The sequence below is a fragment of the Asparagus officinalis genome, chromosome 7, assembly GCF_001876935.1.
Source record: "Asparagus officinalis chromosome 7, Aspof.V1, whole genome shotgun sequence".
Lineage (NCBI taxonomy): Eukaryota > Viridiplantae > Streptophyta > Magnoliopsida > Asparagales > Asparagaceae > Asparagus > Asparagus officinalis.
In genome coordinates this window covers 85,237,465-85,258,049 of record NC_033800.1, presented here as the reverse complement: position 1 = coordinate 85,258,049, position 20,585 = coordinate 85,237,465, and the positions used below count along the sequence as shown (strand labels likewise).

Sequence of the window (20,585 nt, the reverse complement as noted above, 5' to 3'; positions counted from 1 at the left end):
GACATCAGACAAGTACGCTAAAATGAAATCTTCATTAATGAACCACTCTCCCTCGCTCAGTACATCATTATTACTCTCACCCTGACCCATTACATCGAAGTTCAACTCCCAAGGACAATCTTTATCGGGATCTGGTTCGATATCAGCTTCATTACCGCTGTCTACATCTTCTTTCTCTTGGGATTCCAAGTAAAAGACAGAGTCGGTATGGAAGTTTTCCACCCCTCGGAAGGGGTATTTTTCTGCAATCAAGGTTCTGACTTCGCCCTTATCATTGGCGTACTTCATAACCTGATGCAAAGTAGATGGGATAATGCGGTTTGCATGTATCCATGGTCGTCCCAGCAAAAGATTGTAGGACGTGTCCGCATCTATGATGTAGCATGCTACTTCAGACTTAAGATCTCCGATCTGACATCTAAGTTTGATCTTTCCCAGGGGTCGGGTGCTGTTTGCATTGAATCCGAAGATAGTAGTCTGGGTAGTGTGCAGCCGATGCATAGGAATCCCTAAGACCTGCATGACCCTGTAAGGCATGATGCTGAGCGCTGAGCCTGGGTCAACTTGAACACGACTGATTTCGGAGGATCCGATATACCCTGTGTAGTATAGTGGTCGGTCATGCTCGTGTTTGACTTGCATGTCTTCCTGCGTGAACGATATGCAGGGCAGACTTCTCGCCGCTTGCAGGCATTGCAGACAAGTTTGATCATCAGAAGCTTCGGGAACTAGAGTGACTTGGGTGATGAAGCTCTCCGTATTCTTTAAAGCTTCGATCAGAGCTTCCTTGGTGGTTTTGGATAACTTTAGGAGCTCATACAAGGTAATCCTAGCCGGTATGTTGGCCAACTGTGCCATAACGTTGAACTGGAAAGGAGCACTCGATTCTCCAACTTCTAGGTGGAGATTTTTGTTGAACCGGAGCTCCTTCTGTTTCCCCTTATCAACTGGCTTTTCTGTCCTTCTGACTATGCAAGTCAGCATTCTTCAGACGTATTTCTCCCTTGCGAATGGGGACGACGCCGTCCGCCGTTACTACTGGGGGAAAATCACCAAATTGGACCGCTATCATATTAGTAGATACGGTCTTCTGCTCTGGCTTCAGTGTGAGCACATTAGCGTTCACCAGATTCTGTAAGATGTCTTTGAAGACATAGCACTTTTTGGTAGGATGTCCAAGGAATCTGTGATAACGACAATAGCTGGGGTCATCAACTTTCCCTGCTTCATCCGGTTTCCTGACCTCAGGCAATTGCAGCTTGTTGTTCTTTCGAAGCAATTGGAATAATGTATCCACGTGCTCCTCTTTGAACGAATACTGCTTGGGCGCTCTTTGCTGATTTGGCGCTTTGCCCTGCTTGTTCGGCGGTGGAACTCGCGTGTAGTCGGCCGCCAAGGTCTCCTTCCCCTTAGACCGTTGGGCGTTGTTCTGGTTGCGTTGCTGATTTTGCTGCTGCGGCTTGGGTTGTGGCATTTCTTCGGCTTTGACCCGTGCCACTATTTCTTCAGCTTGTTCTCCTTGTGAGACTAGTTGTCTCCAGGAGCGACATTCTGCCACCCCCATTTGAGCAAGGAGCTGGGTCTGCAGGTTGTGCCTGCAAGTTTCAACCAGAGTTGATTGGGTCATACCTGAGGGGCATCGTAATGCCATGCTGCGGAATCTCTCCACATAGGCCTTGATGGACTCTCCTTTCCTTTGCTTAGTGGCGAGAAGAGTTGGGACTGAGACTTCCGTATCGTCCTCAAAGAACCTGGCTAAGAATAGCCTTTCCAGGTCTACCCATTTCTGGATAGATCCAGCAGGCAGTTTCATGAACCATTCGAAAGCGACACCTTTAAAGGTACCGATGAATAGTCTAGTCAGGATGGCGTCATTTGCTACTACATCTCCAGTTTGGGATTTGAAGTAGTAAATGTGCTGATTCGGCGATCCTGTACCATCGAACGGTTGTAAGGTAGGGGCCTTAAATTTTGGTGGGTAGGGAGCTGTATCCCACTCAGCAGGGTAAGGCCGTACTACTCCCTCTTCGCGGAGTTCGCTTCTATTGGCGATTGCATTGAGGCGAGCCTCCAGTTCATCCACCTTGGTGGATTGAGGGTGCAGTTCTTTTTCTATCTCCCTCTCACCTTCTGAGGAGGATCCTAGTTGATGAGTCTCACGATCCGAATGTTCGGTCGCTTTTTGCTTTCCCTTTGAAGTTGTTCTCCGGGAAGATTCAGGTTTGTGGCCTTTTTCAGCAAGAAGCTGAGCCAACATATCCTTCAATTGGAGAAGTGTCTCCTGTTGCGCCTGGAGCATGACATGATGTTCGTCCACTCTTTTAGCTATGTCCTCGGGGTTTCCTGTCATGTAAGCAGAAACCTCCTATGCTCCGACAGAGCTTGAAGATTGAGATTCGGCTATTGTCGAATGTTCATCACTTGTTGTAATCCCTTTGGCTAACTTTTGATAGTTAACCGGGCGAATAGCTCCTGTCCGCGTCCGAGTATTCTGATATACTCCTTCGAACTGGTCACAAATTTCTCGGACAGTTGGCGGATGACTCTCTTGTGACTCGTCGGAATCAGTATGCGAGGCCTTCCCTCGGCCGATCATGTTGATAGTGACCTGAGGGTATTCCGCTTCAACTGTCTTCTTTCTGTTGCGGCGTTGTCGTTTGGCAGGTCTAACGACATTCGTCAACCTGTCGAATACAGACTGCCGAGGTGTTGTTGCACAACAAGGGCATTCTGACAGAACTGCCGAGATAAGCCTCTCACATTGACATGAGTGAGCTGCTTGCACTGTTGATTTTCCTCTTGACAACAATTCCCGCAGATCAGGAACTTGGGAGGAAACTTTCCCCGGACTCGGAGGTGGAGGTGGAACCCCCTGCCCTTGGGTAGGTGAAATTGGTTCTCGTTGAACGTGGATTTTGAAGCCACACTGACTCTTCTGAACCTGACGGACCTCTTGAAGATCGTGTTCTTGAAGGATAACGCGAGGGTCGTGTTTAGCTTTGGAGACGTTAGGCCGAGGCCTACGTTTGAATGATGAAACTGACCCCTGAGGGTCATGTTTTGGTTGAACGCGCCCCTGGGGGTCGCGAGTTGAACGCTCCCCTGAGGGTCGCGTTTGAGTTGAACGCTCCCCTGAGGGTCGCGTTTGAGTTGAACGCTCCCCTGAGGGTCGCGTTTGAGTTGAACGCTCCCCTGAGGGTCGCGTTTGAGTTGAACGCTCCCCTGAGGGTCGCGTTTGAGTTGAACGCTCCCCTGAGGGTCGCGTTTAAGTGGTGAATCAGACTCTTGAGAGTCATGTTCTATTGGAACGCGCCCCTGGGGGTCGCGTTTGGTTTTGGCAGCTCCGCTCTGAGGGCTGCGTTTTGAAGTAACAACGCGCCATTCAGGGTTGCGTTTCAGCTGCATAAGCCGAGGCTCATAATCGGGCTCGTTGCCGCGAAGTGAACGTTCTCCTTTGGGAACGCTAGGCTCGGTTGAATTTTCAGAAACGCGATCCTCGCGTTGGGTCAGCATTCGGCTCTCACGTAAGTGTGCTCGTCGTATGGATCTTCTCCGTCGACGAGCGGCGTTCTTTTTGGCTTGTTTCAAAGCCTTAGCAGCAACGTCGCCGACGTTCACAGAGCCCGTTTCCTCCAAGGGCCGTTTGTGGCCCGAAGAACATCTTGTTGACGCGGATGTGGGATCTTCCTCCAGCAGAGCCAGTTTGAGTTCTTGGCCGAAGGAGAGGGCTTTCTTCGGCACTTCGACAACAGAATTGACCTTCTTGGAGGTCTCGTGGACATCGTGCTTAGCCTTGGGGCTAAGCGATCCTGAGGATAAGACTTCCTCATACTTAGCTTGATCAGCTTGATCAAACTCTATGACAAGAGTTTCTACAGTCGTCCCCATGAGGTGGACGTCGGACTGCGCCACCACTTCCTCATCGAAAAAGCTCATCCCCAGCAGAGTCGCCATCTTTTGTTTGTTGGAAAAATTGCAAAGAAGAGAATAAAGAAAATTGACTTGGATTCCTTTGATCTCGATTACAACTTGATTACAAAAGAGGAGAGAACGAATTTGATTCTCTCCTTTGTTTAAAACTGGGTTCTTCTCGGTAGCGATGGAATGCCTCCTTCGATTGCTCGCGTCGAATTTGCTCTCCGTTGACGATCCGACTGTCTCTCTCTCGTGGGAACAATGAACTTCTGTGGAAAGTTTAATGGATAACTCTGAATGAGTTTAAGAACTCTGAACGAGTTAGAACTCTGTGCATAGAGTTGTTAGAACCGAAAATTCGGTTAATGATCAAGCTGTTATTCTGTTGTTGAAGAATCCTCCCAGATTTGATCTTCTGAGTGTGATTCAAAAATCCTATCTCCAAGGATTACGCTGCTGCCGAATTTCCAACCTGTACGGTTTAGATCTTTTTCCTCTAACCTATGTGGTTCAGATGTCAAAAATCCAACCCTTGCTTTGTTGGGTTCGTTGAGCTTTTATAGGGGGAGTAAGAGGTTGTAACTGACCCCTATATCCGCTCCTACGTGGGCGAACATCCCTCAGAACGTGGGATAAACGGTTTTGGAACCGTTCGACTCATGTTTGAACGAGTCAAACGCCCATTCTGGCGTTCAGAACCCAGCTTCGTGTCTTAGGATTGAGACGCGAGGTTGGGTGTTAGTTGAACACCATTGAACACGAGGGTCACTCGCGTTTAGCTTGTTGCCTGCTTGGAAACGCGGGGGTCAGTGTTGGTTGAACCCCTATGAACGCGAGGGTCGCTCACGTTTGGCTTGTGCCTTGGAGACGCGGGGGTCGCCTGCCTTTCCATGTTTGTAACGCGGGGATGACATCCGCGTTTCAGAAGGAGCTTTTTGACTTGTAGCTTCTTCTGTGAAGCGTTGCGAGGACCGTTGTTCAGTAATCCTGGCTTTAGCTGTTGTAGGATATGAAAGTTGTCAGATTGTAACTTTCACTGTAGAATGTGAAGACTGCTGAATAGAGTTTTCATCAGTTGTCGGAAGTGTCGTTGAATTGTAACTCTTCTCGATCTATGTGAAAAGTCCTCTATCTGCGGCTTTCGATTGTCGATCCGAAAGCTGTTTGATTGTAGCTTTCGTTGTGAGAGCTTGACGGGAATCAACATCCATAGTGTCTTGAAGACGAATATTTGCCCACAGCTCTCTACCAAACAACTATTTGATTGTATGTTTCGATTGTCGGCGCGAAAGCTATTTGATTGTAGCTTTCATTGTGAGAGCTTGACGGGAATCAACATCCATAGTGTCTTGAAGACGAATTATTGTCCACAGCTCTCTACCAAGCAACTTACCACCTAAGTCCAACCTTTTCTTTCTAAAATCATTACACTACTCATCAGCATCTCCAATAGTTGCTAATAATACTATTCATGTTGTTGTCGCAGCCATCAAGATCAATCATCTCAGAAGTGAGGTCGTGTTTGTGGCGATTGTGGAGTTGCGGATGCAGTGATTGGGAAGTCATCTGATTGTGACCTCCATTGCCGGAGCTTATTTGGATCAGCTATCTATTGTGATTTTTAGACAGCCTACAATGTATTATCAGATATTTTTTTATCCTTCTAGCCCTTTCCCCTGGAGTTGGTTGAGATGTTACTCGCTATAGCGTTTTGACGCTCATTGTTTCCCCACTTTTAGGTAACGAGCCAGATGCACGAAGAGCCGTAGCCTGATGGAGTTGTTCTAGTTACCATTTTTAATTTTTGCTAGTAGTTTATGTCAGAACTCCACAATAGATGTATTTATGAAACATTTGAGTTTTTATTCTAGTTTTATATAGGCAATGTGCCTTAATATCATTTTATTTGATTCTTATGTCGAGACATTTGTATTCAGTTCAGATATTACCTTTTTAGAGGCTTATCCATTTACATCAGTGGTAGTGATTATTCTTTTGAGTTTCTATTGTTTAGTTTCCTTTCTGTATACTCTCTTTTGCCTATTTTGTACCTACACCTGTAGTTGATTCTACTAGATAGGTAGTGACTATGATGATGAAGCATATCGTAGCATGGTGTTTGGTGCTTGACAGACTTGACATTCTTAGTTTCATATTGGACTGCAGCATTATTGAAACTAGGGGTGTCACAATATATTTTTTAAAGATGGAGCCAACAAAACCTATTGTTATTCGGTTTGCCATAGTTTTTTTCATGAATTTTTCCTTCGGATTGAGAAATATCACACTTTTGTCATTTTTTACTATTTTGATAATTTTTTAGGGGTATATGATGATTAGGAAATAAATCCAGTTTGATTTTAAATTTGACTCATTTATTTTCTAAATCATAGAGAGTCTTTTAAGGATAGTTTTGTTATTTATATTTTTGATAAAATTTAGGTCCTAGAAAAGTGTAATTTATTTTTTACTTAAATAGAGGATTGTAAGCCCTAGAGGCATAACTTTTCTTCAATAAATTCTCTTTTATATTTCTTTATGGATTCGAGGTTATCTCTTCATAGATTCAAAAATTATTCTTAGTGGATTCAAAGAACACCTGTTAGTGGATTTCGAGGTTTCTTACTTCTATGCTTTGTTAGCAGCCCCATTCATTTAGTAATGTGATATGACATTTGTGACGGGGCATTGGTGTCTCTGTGCGGAGTCAACTCATTCAATCATCAAGCTTTTAGAAAAGAGATGAACGCGGTGATTATAGTTGCATTATTTATGTAAACTAGGTTTTATGCACGTGCAATACACATGCTTAAATAGTTGAATATCATGATTAAATTTTTTTAATTTATTTCCTTACTAAAATTTGTTCCTTAATTTTACTTTGATCGTTTTTACTCACTTATGCGTTTAAACTTTAGCATTATGATTATTTATTTATTTATTTGATGTTTGTTTGAATGTGCTATACCAAATTTAATATTTTTATGTTGATAATTAAGTTGACAGGAAACATGTGTAATCTAAAACCAATTTTTAATTTTCACGTGATTTGGACCGACATGTAACAAAGCTTGAAAGTATAATGTTATAAAAGTGAAAAACACTTTTAAAAAAGTAGTGTTATAAAAGAAAGATGAATAATTAAAGTTGAAAAGGCAAGATGATTAATTAAAAGTGGGCTAAAATGAAACTAAAGAGAATATAAAGTTTGTTGCTAATTAATTGATAGACTTTAGAAAAAATCATTGACTAAAGATTAATGCTAACTCTAAAATATTTTATATGATAAAAGCATCCACATAACCATATAAAAATATTTAAAAGAGTTTATGAAAATCCTTTCTAAAGATTCCTGGTTTTACTCAAAAAATTAAGCTATCTATAAAATATTCAGAAAATAAATCTTTTATTTGTTTCTGTTTTAATTTTTATTGAGTTAAGATCAATCCTTCTCCACCTTTATCTTTTTTCCTGAGCAATTCTAGAGTTGTGTCTTCATCATAAATATTGATTGTGACATCAGGCTGGAGCTGGATTTCTTGTGTAATTATTTTTCCTTGAGCTCGTTCATGTTTTGTCTTCTCGTCTTACTTCACAAAGAAGTTGAATGCATTTCTGATGATCAACAAAAATTCTAAAAATACAGACTTTGATTATTTTTGTGTTTCACTAAGACTAAATGTTAATTTCATATATGTGAAAATTTTGTGTTTCTAATTTATTTATTTTTAAATGTTAGGAATTACCTTTTTTCTCTGTAATAAATTCTTTTGGTGTGTATCCAATAAGAGTTTCTGTCGTGTTAAATAATTTTACTTTTACTCTATTTGTTTCATTTTTCATAATGATATAAACTAAATAACTGTATGTTTTTCATTATTAAATTGGCTTAGATTATAATGTTTATATTTAATCTTGATATGTTTATTTCATGAAGAAGGGATATTACTCAATCTTGGTACTACTTTATTAGTAATTCTGTGATATTTATCATTGGACATTCTTATTAATATCTCTATCCAATGTTCTTGTTGTAGCATTTGTAAGCTAGAACTATGACTCAACTTTATTGTAAATAGTAGTTATCTTTATATTATAGGCCCAATAGTGTGTCTGTATATTGGTAGAGTAATTTTAAGTTTAATTGTGTAAGTTTTAGAGTAGGTCTTACAAGATCATACCTCTTTTATATTGTGGTTATTACATGTATCAATAGCTTAAATTTGTAATTTATTTGTAAAGAGCCTTGATGGATATGCTTCTATATTAGCAACTTGTTCTGAATAAGCCATGTGTATTAGCTTTAAAATGTAATATTTTTTATTATGTTATATGTATGTTTGTTTGGTTTGCTTACTATTTTTTATTTCTTCAATAAGTTGTATCTTTGTGTTGGTATATATTGTTAACACAATTTACGATAACATGCATATTTTCCTTATAAAATTGAGAAAGATATAATGTGAATTTAATGTATAGTGACCTTTAATAAAAAATTTAGTAGTAAAATATATTACCTTCATATTTAAAGATCTTTAAATCTAACAGTGCTATTTTGTGCTTATCTTTGATCGTATCTTTAAAAACTAATCATTTACAGGTAGTCATATCCCCAAACAAAATTACTTGCAGAGTCGTACCACATATAGGAAAAAGAAAAATACCAATTTTAATTTTTTTACTTACGCTATTGTAACTAATTATCATGTATATACCTTTTGTCCATTATAATGATTTCTCTAATCTTATATGGCTTATTATATTTTGCAACATAGTTGATCAATGACTTCATTTTAGTTTCTATTGTAAGATTATTTATATATAATTTTATATTAAGATTATGATTTATTTAGTTTTTCAAGATTAAAGTATGAAAATTTATAAATACAAACTAATTTTTCTTGTATCTTTCACGATGAATGCTTTTTTAATTGGGAAAAAATTATTCACTATGTTCTTCAAGGAGGAACTCATCGGTGCTCTTTGCTAGATGCACCTTTTGTCAATGTCTGTTTAAGTATTTCATGAATGGTTTTGTATTTAGGGTTTATTTACTTCACATCTCTATTTGAAATAAAAACAGCTTGAATTTTTTAAAGGATATCTCTGAACTTTCTCATAGTTTTTTCATGCAAATTTCCTTGTATTTTTTTACTCTATAAATATTATTAACATCAAAGATGAATGTTTATACATTATAATCAATTAATACTAACTTATTATATTATAGTCTTTTGTTAGTTTTATGTAATTTAGTCTTCTATTAATTAATGTTATTACTAAAATTATATGTAGTTCCTTAAATTTATACGGTAACGTTAATTTTTAATGTATCATAATTGTTATTTTTTACCAACATCAACTTAGACTACTTTTAGATGTTGAAAAGGGATGATAAACTTTAAATTGAAACTTAAATTTATATATCTTAATGAAATGATTACTCTTTAATTTACCAAATTTTAGCCTTCTATGATTTTAAACTTTTGAGGGTGTGTTTTATAATTTTTTAGCTTTACTGTTATTTTTTTTTAAAAATTTTAAATTTTATGTTGGGTTCTTGTTATTTTTATGTTTTATGAGTTGGTTGTAATTAAGTTTTTTAAATGTTAAGATGTTTCTTTCAACTTTGAAATTTTAACTGTGTTTTTTACAATTACTAACACTTTGAGTTATTTTTTGATAAATTTAAATTTTCAGTAATCTGCTGATAATTTTTAGATTTGAAATCTACCGATTATAAGTTTTTAAATTTTAGGATTTTTGTGATATTTAAAATTTGAGGGATTTTTTGTAGTTTATGTATCTTTGAGGTTATTTATTACAAATTCTTAGTTTTTAAGTGCCTAATGGTAATTCCTAAAATATATCTATGTTGTTTGCAAGTTTTAAAGTCACTGAATTTAGGGTGATTTTTTCTAATTTAAACTTTTGAGGTTGTTTCTATAATTTTAGAAATATTGAGGGTGTAATTGCAATTTTAAATTTATCGGGGGATGTTTTTAGTTTTTAGATTTCATGTTTGCTATTTTAACTTTTGAAAGGTAAGGGTGTTTTTGGTAATTTTGAACTTTTAAAGATATTTTGTGTAATTTTTTAATTAAGTCTTAATCTTTTTTTTTAAAATTGCTGAGCTATAGGTAGTTTATGTGGGGTTAATATAAGATATAATTAGTATTTAGATATATTAAGATTTAAATAAAAAATTTAAAATAACATTTCACGTAGTTTGTTAATCTTTTTTTAATTGTTGAGTTATAGATAGTCCCCTGTGGGATTAGATAAAACATAATTAGAATTAGAATAGATTAAAATTTAAATGTAATATTAAAAATTGTGAAGGTTAATACTGACCATAAAAAGATTTTTCTGAACTCGTGTTTTTAAAGGGAGTATGATTAGATCAATGAGAGGATCACCAAAGGATATCCTATTTGGACTGTAGAACCATAACGATTGGTCTGTTGGTCAATTAGTCAAGGTAGATTTAATGGAAACACTCCCATGAAGTTATTTTTGTGATTGTTTGGTTGTGTAGAAATAGAGCTGTAAATACAAATACACCAAGTGAATTTGTATTTTATTTATTTGGTTTGTAATATTTTAATTAGAAAATATAAGTGAACTTACAATATGTGGAAAAAGATTGCAGCAAACTTTGCAGGCAATTTGCGAGAGGAAAATCTGCAGACTTTGAAAAATGAAATTTAAAAATATAATTTCACCTCATCAAAAAATATTTTTAAATCCAAAAAGAAAAAACATCTATGCTGATCCTTTTTAAAATTGCATGGTCTTTACCCAATTTGTTTTTCACTAAATACCGTGTTTGCATTAGAATTCATTTCCCATATTGGTTATAGGTTCTTGGAATAGAAAATGTAGTTTAATCTGTTTATGTAGTTGCAAATGATGTGATCACATCCTCACACAGTTGCAACACTATAATTTGAGGCAAAACCTCTATTTACATCATTTTTTTATGTTGCAACAACATTTTTGTGTTGCAGCTTCATCTACCAACAACATTTTTGTGTTGCAGCTTCATCTAACTAAAATATTCATAGTTGTAATTAAAAAACATAGTGCTCCAGCTAAATCCATCTATACCCAATCAAGAATGCAAAGCTAAAATATTTGCTATAATTTATTTTTACATCAAATCAAACAGTTCGACAGTAAAATAAATTAATGGAATTAATTCACCACATTGTGGGATTTATATTTTGCAAATAATATAGGAACTTATAAAAGGAAAACCTAAAATAAAAGATCTTCCTACCATTAATAGAGCCCAACCATAAGTGCCCACAAATTTCTATGAGGTGTTCTTTGTGAAAACGGCAAAGGAATTGAGGAAGGAATTGAGAAAAACATGAAGAATAAGCAAAACATGCTCCACCACACCCTGGTGTGGTGTCTGCCATGGGTGTGGCAGAATATGTCTTGTCTGCCATAGGTGTGGTATTTGCCACACCCTGCTGTGGCAGAATCTGCCCTGTTTGTTATGGGTGTGGTGTGTGTCACACTAGGGTGTGGTAGACTCGTTTTTAGAATCCCAATCAGTTTGGGATTGTGTTTTGTTATAAATAGAGACACGTTTTTAGGGTTTCTTTGGCTTTGTTTAGGCTTTGATTGGGCTTTGATTAAGCATTGATTGGGGGATATTTAGAGCACAAAAAGAGGTATTTTTGAGCTTTTGGTTAGGGTTTTGTTTGGAGAGATTAAGAGTTTTGTTGGTGAGATTAGTTTGTTCCTTCGAGTGATTTGTAATCTCAATTTGTACTCTTCTTCTCTATTAGTGAAAACCACATCCCCTTCTTGCCCCGTGGACGTAGGAAACTTGCCGAACCACGTTAAAATTGGTATTTTGTTTGTGCATTGATATTTAGTTCGTTTGGCTCTCTTGGATTGGCGTTTGGTTTGGTTCCTCGACACAGCTTTTGGCACAACAATTTGGTATCAAAGCTCGGGCTACGCTTAGGCTATTTGGATGAGTAGATCGATTTGGGAAGCTTGTCTAGGGTTTCAGTTGGTGAGAAAGGTGAGATCTTTTCGGTAAAGCTTCTTTCTTTTCTCAGTTTTGGATCTATTATTCGTTTGTTTCCGCATTGGTTGTTTGTGTTGAGGATTATGGTCGAGAAAGAGGGAGTTGAGGGTAGTTCTTCAGGTGTGAAGACTATCCAATGTTTGAGTATCCACTCGATGAAGATTGACGTGGAGAAGTTCAATGGCACTAACAATTTTGGACTTTGGCGATGCGAAGTCTTGGATGCGCTCAATGCGCAGAATTTAGAAGATACGTTGGAGTTGGATGGGAAACCGGACGATATTGATGAGAAGGTTTGGAAAAAGATGAATCGGACAGCGTGTGGTGTGATTAGGTCTTGTCTCACTCAAGATCTAAAATATGATGTTATGAATAAGACTTCTGCGAAGAAGATTTGGGAGGTCCTAGAGAGCAAGTACTTGACAAAGAGCGTTGAAAATCGCTTGCATTTGAAGAGGAGGCTTTATCGTTTCCAATTGAAGAAGTGGACATCCATTAGTGATCATATGAACAACTACACGAAGCTTCTTGCAGATTTGGCGAATGTAGATGTCATTGTTGAAGATGAGGACAAGGCGTTGTTATTATTGAGTTCCTTGCTCAACGAGGAATATGAGACGTTTGTCCTTACTCTTATTAATGGGAAGGCATCTCTTTCATATAGTGAGGTCACCGCTGTATTAGTGAATTACCAGCTCAGGAAGAAGAACAATGAGACTTCTATTGAGCTAGTAGCGGAGGCATTGGTTGCAAGAGCAAAGGGTCCAAACCGAGGTAGAAGGTCACAATCTAGAGGAGCACATCTTGGAATTCGTAGGAATTAGTGTGTTTTTTATAAAGAAGATGGACATTGGAAAGCTGAATGCCCAAAGTTGAATGATCAAGGCGGGAAGAATAAGGGGAAAGCTATTCAGACTTCAGAGGTGAATGTTGCCAAGGCTAGTGGTAACGATTCATATTCGGATTTTAAGCTACTCATTATCTGCACTGCCGTCAGTTTGTGTTGCCTACTCTACAGAGTGGATGTTGGATTCGGGCGCTACATACCATATTTGCCATAGGAGGGATTGGTTCTCCAGCTTTCAAGAGTTGGAAAGAGGGGATTTCGTGCTCATGGGGAATGATCACAAATGCTCTATTGGTGGTATCGGTACCGTTCGGATCAGGATGAGTGACGGGGTGATTCGGGAGTTTGTTGGAGTGAGATTCGTTCCTCAGTTGAAGAAGAACATTATTTCACTTGGAGCTTTGGAGGCAGCAGGCTATAGGGTGACCTTGGCGGATGCACGTTTGAAGGTTACATTTGGGTCCATGATTGTGATGAAAGGCGTCAGAAAGAGTAACTTATACTATTTGCTTGGGAGCACGGTGATTGATAGAGCTCTGACGACTTCATTGGATTTGGCTAGATTGTGGCGTTGTTTGGTGCTGGGGTATTTGATTGGTGATGTCGTGCATAGATTGTTGAGGAGTGCTTTGACCTGCAGATGGAAGTACTTTGAGCACATTGGGATGAGCAATACTGAGGTGGAGTTTGGCACTCCTATCCATCGAGCGAGGGGTCTTTTAGGAGGTGTTCAGTTAGGCATTTGGGGGCCTTCCAAGGAGGCATTATTGGGAGGTAATCGTTTTGTAGTTTCCGCAGTTGGTGATTGTTCTAGGCATTATTGGGTCGCGACCAGTTCCCGTTGGTGTAAAGTCCTAGAAGTCAACAACAATTGGAAGAAGTGTATTGGTAGAAAGGTAACTCGTTGTTCTAGCTTTGGTAGGGGTCCTTTCTTGCGTTTGTGCTGAGCTCACAGTAATAGGAGACACTTCATTGGTGTGGAGACTTTGGGGCGACAAGATGAGATGACAGTTTCGATGGGTCGTTCCTTTCTGGAGGAGGATCGGCGTTGGTTGTCGAGCATTGGTTCTGGAGCATCGACATATTTGAGTCATTTTAGTCATAGGTCGCCGACTGCTGCATTAGGAGTTATTGGATCTGGTGGAGCTGCTTTAGATTTTGGTCGGCGTCGGATATTTGGTTACCCAGCATTTGGTCACATCAAGGATGTGAGATTTGATCCGATTGCGCGTTTGGGATTCGGAGGCTCATTTGATTATCGTTTAGGAGCTTCTGATTTTATTCTGAGCAGGTATGTCACTTTTGACTTTGATCAGGTCGTTTGGATATCGCAGCAGGTGGAGGGTGATGCTACTTCACGTTGGGTGGAACTTATTCCACATACTCCAGATCATACTGCGTCATTTGGGATTCCAGCTGAGGTGACACAGGTTGGGGATCATTTGATTTCGGATGCAGATGATGGATTGGTTTTGGATTCGGTTGTAGCTGGTGGACATGATTTGGATACGGCCATTGGTTCACCTCAGATGGAGGTGTTTGATTTGTATCAGTTAGGGGCCGCTATCAGTTGCAGATCCGTTGGAGATATTAGGGAAGAGTTGCAGACTTTTCTATTTGTTTGAGGGCCTTTGGAGGCCGTTTGGGTGAACTACGTGAAGGCTTGATTCCTTGGGCAAGAGGATACGTAAGCAGTCAGTTTTGATGCAGCCGATTTGGTGAGTAGATACCGACATTTGGGTGAGTGTTCGCACTCCCGTTTGGGTCTCGACTTGTGTGGATGGAGTCCGTTGTCATGAGTCCGTTGCCATGACGTACTGGATGCAACAAGTGAGGTATTTGTTTTGGTTGGTGTCGGCTCAGTTTTGGAAAAACTTCGCCGAGGTGGAGAATTGTGAAAACGGCTAAGGAATTGAGGAAGGAATTGAGAAAAACGTGAAGAATAAGCAAAATAGGCTCTACCACACCTTGGTGTGGTGTCTGCCATGGATGTGGCAGAATCTGTCCTGTCTATCGTGGGTGTGGTGTCTGCCACACCCTGGTGTGGCAGAATCTGCCCTGTTTGCCATGGGTATGGTGTGTGTCACACTAGGGTGTGGCAGACTCGTTTTTAGAATCCCAATCGGTTTGAGATTGTGTTTTGTTATAAATAGAGACACATTTTTTAGGGTTTCTTTGGCTTTGTTTGGACTTTGATTAAGCATTGATTGGGGGATATTTGGAGCACAAAAAGAGGTATTTTTTGAGCTTTTGGTTAGGGTCTTGTTTGGATAGATTAAAAGTTTTGTTGGTGAGATTAATTTGTTCCTTCGAGTGATTTGTAATCTTAATTTGTACTCTTTTTCTCTATTAGTAAAAACCCCATCCCCTTCTTGCCCCGTGGACGTAGGCAACTTGCCGAACCACGTTAAAATTGGTATTTTGTTTGTGCATTGATATTTAGTTCGTTTGGCTCTCTTGGATTGGCGTTTGGTTTGGTTCCTCGACACAGCTTTTGGCACAACATTCTTTTAGTGACGATGGGTCGAAGCGATGTGTTATGGAGACCTAGCCCATCATTAACTTCTCAAACACAAAAAATCGGTACAAGGGTTAAACCTCTATAGTTTATCAGGTCTATTCAAAAAGATTAAACTGACTTCTCGTAAAGAATTACTAATACTCATATTTAGATGAGTTAAAAAATAACCGACCTATTGTAAAGAAAATAGCCGATATCCCCGTTACTCTCGAAAACTAAACAGAATTATGTAGATTAAAAATAAGTCTTACTTAATAGCTTAACAATTTAATCTTTTAAATTATTAAACAAGCTAACTATATTAATTATTTCACCTTAATCTATTCCTTTATTCTTTGCAAAAAGGGGCCTGACCGATCATCTCTTCTGCCATCGACCCCACAAAATTCTGCGAGCACCCTCATCCCAGAGATTCCTAACTGCACACAGGACCGAAAGCTTATTGACCCAGTCAGAAGTCAACATCGCCACGTGGTATCGGAAATTGGGTAGAAATCTAAAAGCAGGTTGTGTTCTCACTTGCAAACAAAAAACTCTCCATATGTAGGATATATATTATAGGGACAATTTTTCAAAACGGCTAAATACCCATATTGGTATTTTAATTCCACCCCAATTTCCAACAATGTATTTTAAATAGGCAAACCCGCTTTAAGACATTTTAATTGATCAAACTAACCAATAAGGCATGGTTTCTCGTCGGCGGGAAAACTTCCGGCGAGATCTCGTCACGTGCATGGCACATGATGTCTCAAAACTCGTTTTTAGCAGCGGCGAAGACAACAATCTCGTCATATTCAGCCGATTCGATGGGGTTAGCGATCTCAGGCGGCGTCATAACCATTATTTTATCCTACTTTGGGCTGAATATGATGAGATTGTTGCCGTCGCCACTGCTAAAAATGAGTTTTGAGACATCACGTGTCATGCACGTGAAGAGATCTCGTCGGAAATTTTCCCGCCGACGAGAAAACATGCCTTATTGATTAGTTGGATCAATTAAAATGTCTTAAAGCGGGTTTGCCTATTTAAAATACCTTATTGGAAATTGGGGTGGAATTAAAATACCAATATGAGTATTTAGCCTTTTCAAAACTAACCTATTTGAAAATTTAATCCCAGAAAATAATCCCTTTTAAGCTTAATTGCAAAAACCGACCTGGTTTCAGTCTTGGCGCTGAAACTAGGTCGGTTTTTGTGAAAAAACTTCAGAAACTTCACGAGAGTTGAACTCCCGTGAAGTTTAGTAAAACTCTTTAACTTCACGGGAGTTGAACTCCTGTGAAGTTTTCTAGTTCAAAAAAATTTTGAACTACGAAACTTCACGCGAGTTGAACTCCCGTGAAGTTTAACAGTTTTACTAAACTTCACGGGAGTTCAACTCCCGTGAAGTTTCGGAGAAATTTTTTTAAAAACCGACCTGGTTTCAGCTCCAGGGCTGAAACCAAGTTGGTTTTTGAAATTTTTTACAAAAACGATCATTTTTTGAAAATAAAGAGTGAAAGGGGTTGGTTTTGAAAATTTGTCCTATATTATAGAGTTTTTGACTGAAGACTAGAGTGTGTGGGGGAGAGAATATTAATATTAAAACTTAAAAGAGTATAATAATCATTCAACCTGCAGCCCTCTCTTCTTCTTCTATCTTTCCTCTTTTCTTCGACTTGGTCATCTCTGCAATTCCATAGAGAGTAGAGAGAGAAAGAGAAAAGCATTTCTTTGAGAGAGAGAGAGAGAACCAAAGTTTTGAGAGATGGGGAATTGTTTGGGATCACAGGTGAAGTCTCTGAGCCCATCAAACACAAGGCCAAGCAGTCCAGGTATCTTTTTTCTGTTATATTTTCCCTAAATTTTGGTTATTTTCTATATTAAGTTTTGAATATTTCCTGGTACAAGAATGATAGAAGGTGAATTCTTCAGAATTGTCACATGGGTCTTCTCAAAATTCAATCCAAGTTGATCAACTTTGAGGAAAAATTTAATCTCTAGCTAAATTAAATTAGTACCCTTAGTAAGATTTGATCCCATGAGTGAGAATGTAGGTGATTTTTCTTGTATTCTCTGAAACGGGCCTTTTGTTATTTGCTTCTAAATGTTTTAAGTTTTGATGGAGTTTCTTTCCTTTCGATGAAAATAGATATGGCAGGTGGGCTTGCAATTTTGATTTTTCTTGTGTAGGCTGATATTGTAAGCCAACAAATCAATAAATTTCTTTACAATTCAGAGCCCTGAAATTAATTAAATTAGGTTAAAATTTCCTTACATCATCTCTCTTTTGTTATATTTGTACAATTTTGATGCTACAATTTCCAAGGTCAAACTTTTTGGGTCTACCCTTCTTCATGTTATGATCCTTTTAATCTAGGTTTTATTTCTGTGAAAGGATTTATGACATTTAAATGTCAAGTCACTTCTAAATTTCTTCAGCATCTGATACATATGTTGATTAGAGATATATTCTGAAATAAATTAGTAATAACCTTTTATACTAACCTAGTTTCCATAAAATTTTCTCTTCTCCCTCCAAATTTGACTAGCAATTTCATCTGACTTTGGTCTATTTTCCCTTGAATGAAGGGCCCTTAACATCAAGGATGAGCAGCAGCACGACCACAACCGGTAAACTCTCAAGTAATATGAGCACTAGCAGCACCTTCGGGCAATCCAGTGGCAGCGGCTGGAGCATGGACGAAGTTTCTCTCGGGGGTCGAATTCTTGCATCCCCGCACCTTCGGATATATAGCTTTGCTGAGCTAAAGAGCGCCACAAAAAATTTCAAGCCTGAGACTGTTCTTGGTGAGGGTGGATTTGGGAGGGTATTTAAAGGATGGGTCGACGAGAAGACTTTGAACCCTGCAAAGAGTGGACTTGGAATGGTGATTGCAGTGAAGAAACTCAACCCTGAGAGTGTTCAAGGGTTAGAAGAGTGGGAGGTGATAATTTTGTTTAATTCATTCGCTTTATATGCTTAGAGAGCTTGTCTTTTTCTCTCACAAGTTTTCTTAGGAGCGGCCTGAGCCTGCGATTTATTGATATTAAAAATGACTAATATTTAGAAAGATAGAAATACATGGGGATGGATGTATGAGAGAAAAACTAAAAAAATGTTTAGGGCCTTCCACCTCTCAATGCAACGACGAATGATTTAATTGATAACTTCAATTGTTGTGAAGCCCTCTGATATCTTTCTCAATCTTATTCTTTGAATTGAAAACATGACTGTTGCATTCTTCGGATGGACCAACAAGTTGCAATGATCACACTATCTCATTTGTGTTCTCTCGCAAGTTTAGTTACTGTTCGTACAATTCTCTGATTTAGTTTATTTTGATATAGTCTTGTGCTTGTGTTCATTACACATTCTATATATGTAGTATAATTCCTACTTTTTCTCATCTTTAGAGGAAATGGGTTGCATTCTCTTCTATTCTAGTTTAGCTATGATAGTTGAAGGTACGTTGATTGTCTGCTGGTTTCCTTTTTAATGTCTATTGATTGATGTCCTGTGCTGATGGTTCAATTAAGCATTTATTACTTGACATACTCCTCTTTAGATTCATAATGAAATTAGAAATATCTAGTGCTTTAACACTCCTTTTCACGATGATAGTGTTTTTGTTAGGAAAAACTGGGTGTACATGTTCCCGCGGTTGTCTCATTAATTAGAGTTTAACGGAACAACCCAAGAGAAACCAAATTCCATGATGATAGTTTGATGTTCGGGTTAAGTGCTCATACAGTATATATTCCTGTTTATTCATAAATTCAGACGATTTTCAGTCTCTTATGGAGTATGCTTCCAATTTGATTATTTTCTAGTTCTAATATTAGCTGTGTCAGCACATGACAGTTTTGAATTTAGTAAAATGCATCAAATACGTCGGTTATAAGTTTGAATTAGTATGCTGTATGTTGTTTATGACAGGCTTGAATTTGACCTTTGTGAAGAACTGGACATCAATTTGAAGAATCAGTATGTTGTATATTGCAGCACTTAAAGCATAATTGGTTAACTTTATAAATTGAATTTTATCGTAATTTTTGCTTTTCTCTCTGGTCTCCTGGGTTCTTACTGTTGGGAGTTAATATCAAATCATGATACGGTCATTAGGGGAGCTTGAAAATCACCTTGGATTTGAAGGTTTGAATGTTGCCTTGAAACCAGAAATATTAATTAGGTGATGAATTCCAAGTGCCAAGCTCCACATTATAAAAGGAGAGGAGGATGTTGGCATTTGTAGGAGTCATCCAAGAAATTGGTCTTGGATCTATATTCCTCTACAATTGTTTTTCTCTACCGGTGATTCTATGAATTGTATCTATTGGGTTTTAGGGTTGTCAAAATATTGTGGATGGGTAGAAAAAGGGTTTGACTCCAAAGATTGTAGAGGGTGTGAGTGAGAAAACTTTCTCCTGTTTTGTACCGTTCTCCTTGATAGTGGAAATTACTTAACGTGTTGTCCGTGTACCTAGGCTTAGGCTGAACCACATAAATCGGGGTCTCCATTATATTTGTTTCTTGCCTAGTACAGGGTAAGATTGATTTTGACCCAACTCTTACTCATAGGTCTGATTGGTTTATTCTTCAAGTCACAGCCGTAGTATGTTTGTAACCTATGCTTACTTCTTTTTTTCATTTTCTTTTATGTTGCAGTCTGAAGTTAATTTCCTTGGAAGGCTATCACATCCAAATCTCGTTAAGCTCTTGGGCTACTGCTGGGAAGACAAGGAGCTACTACTCGTATACGAGTTTATGGCAAAAGGGAGCTTGGAGAACCACCTCTTTAGAAGTGAGATTCCAACAGAGACTGATTAATCGCTAGTATTTCATTTCTCTCAAGAAAAACCAGATATACTTCATAGCTGAGGCTGCTTATTGTGCCATATTGCTTTTAAATTTGAACTTAGACTAGTGAAGGATTTCAACCGATGATCCTAATAAAATTTTCTGGTCCTGTATTACTATTGATCATTTCTCTTTCCTGAAGAATTTTTTATCTTCGATATGAAATTCTATTATCATGCATCATCTTTTTAGTGTGACCCTTTTGGGCCTTGAGAATTTTTGAAACAAAAAGACCTACCTAAATGAAATGATGACGGGCTTTTGTCACAATTTTTCCATCCATATTGAGATCTTCTTTTGTGGAAGAATTACTTGTTTCTTTTTTATATGATAAAACCGTGCACCGAGGTCTTTGACACATAATTTGCACACATAAGTAACTATTTTTTTTATTTTTTTAATACAGGAG

At 38.2% G+C, this 20,585-nt stretch overlaps 1 protein-coding gene across 1 annotated transcript in view; it reads left to right on the top strand.

Annotated features, from left to right (window-relative positions):
- The window catches only part of LOC109848910 (probable serine/threonine-protein kinase PIX13), a 6,436-nt gene continuing 2,788 nt past the window's right edge, over window positions 16,938-20,585 (top strand). The window contains exons 1-4 of the mRNA XM_020418632.1: window positions 16,938-17,150; window positions 17,908-18,263; window positions 19,985-20,123; window position 20,585. The exon at window position 20,585 is cut by the window's right edge and continues 139 nt beyond it. Coding sequence (XP_020274221.1) covers window positions 17,084-17,150; window positions 17,908-18,263; window positions 19,985-20,123; window position 20,585 — 563 coding nt within the window. The 5' untranslated portion in view covers window positions 16,938-17,083. The remainder of the gene's footprint in view (window positions 17,151-17,907; window positions 18,264-19,984; window positions 20,124-20,584) is intronic.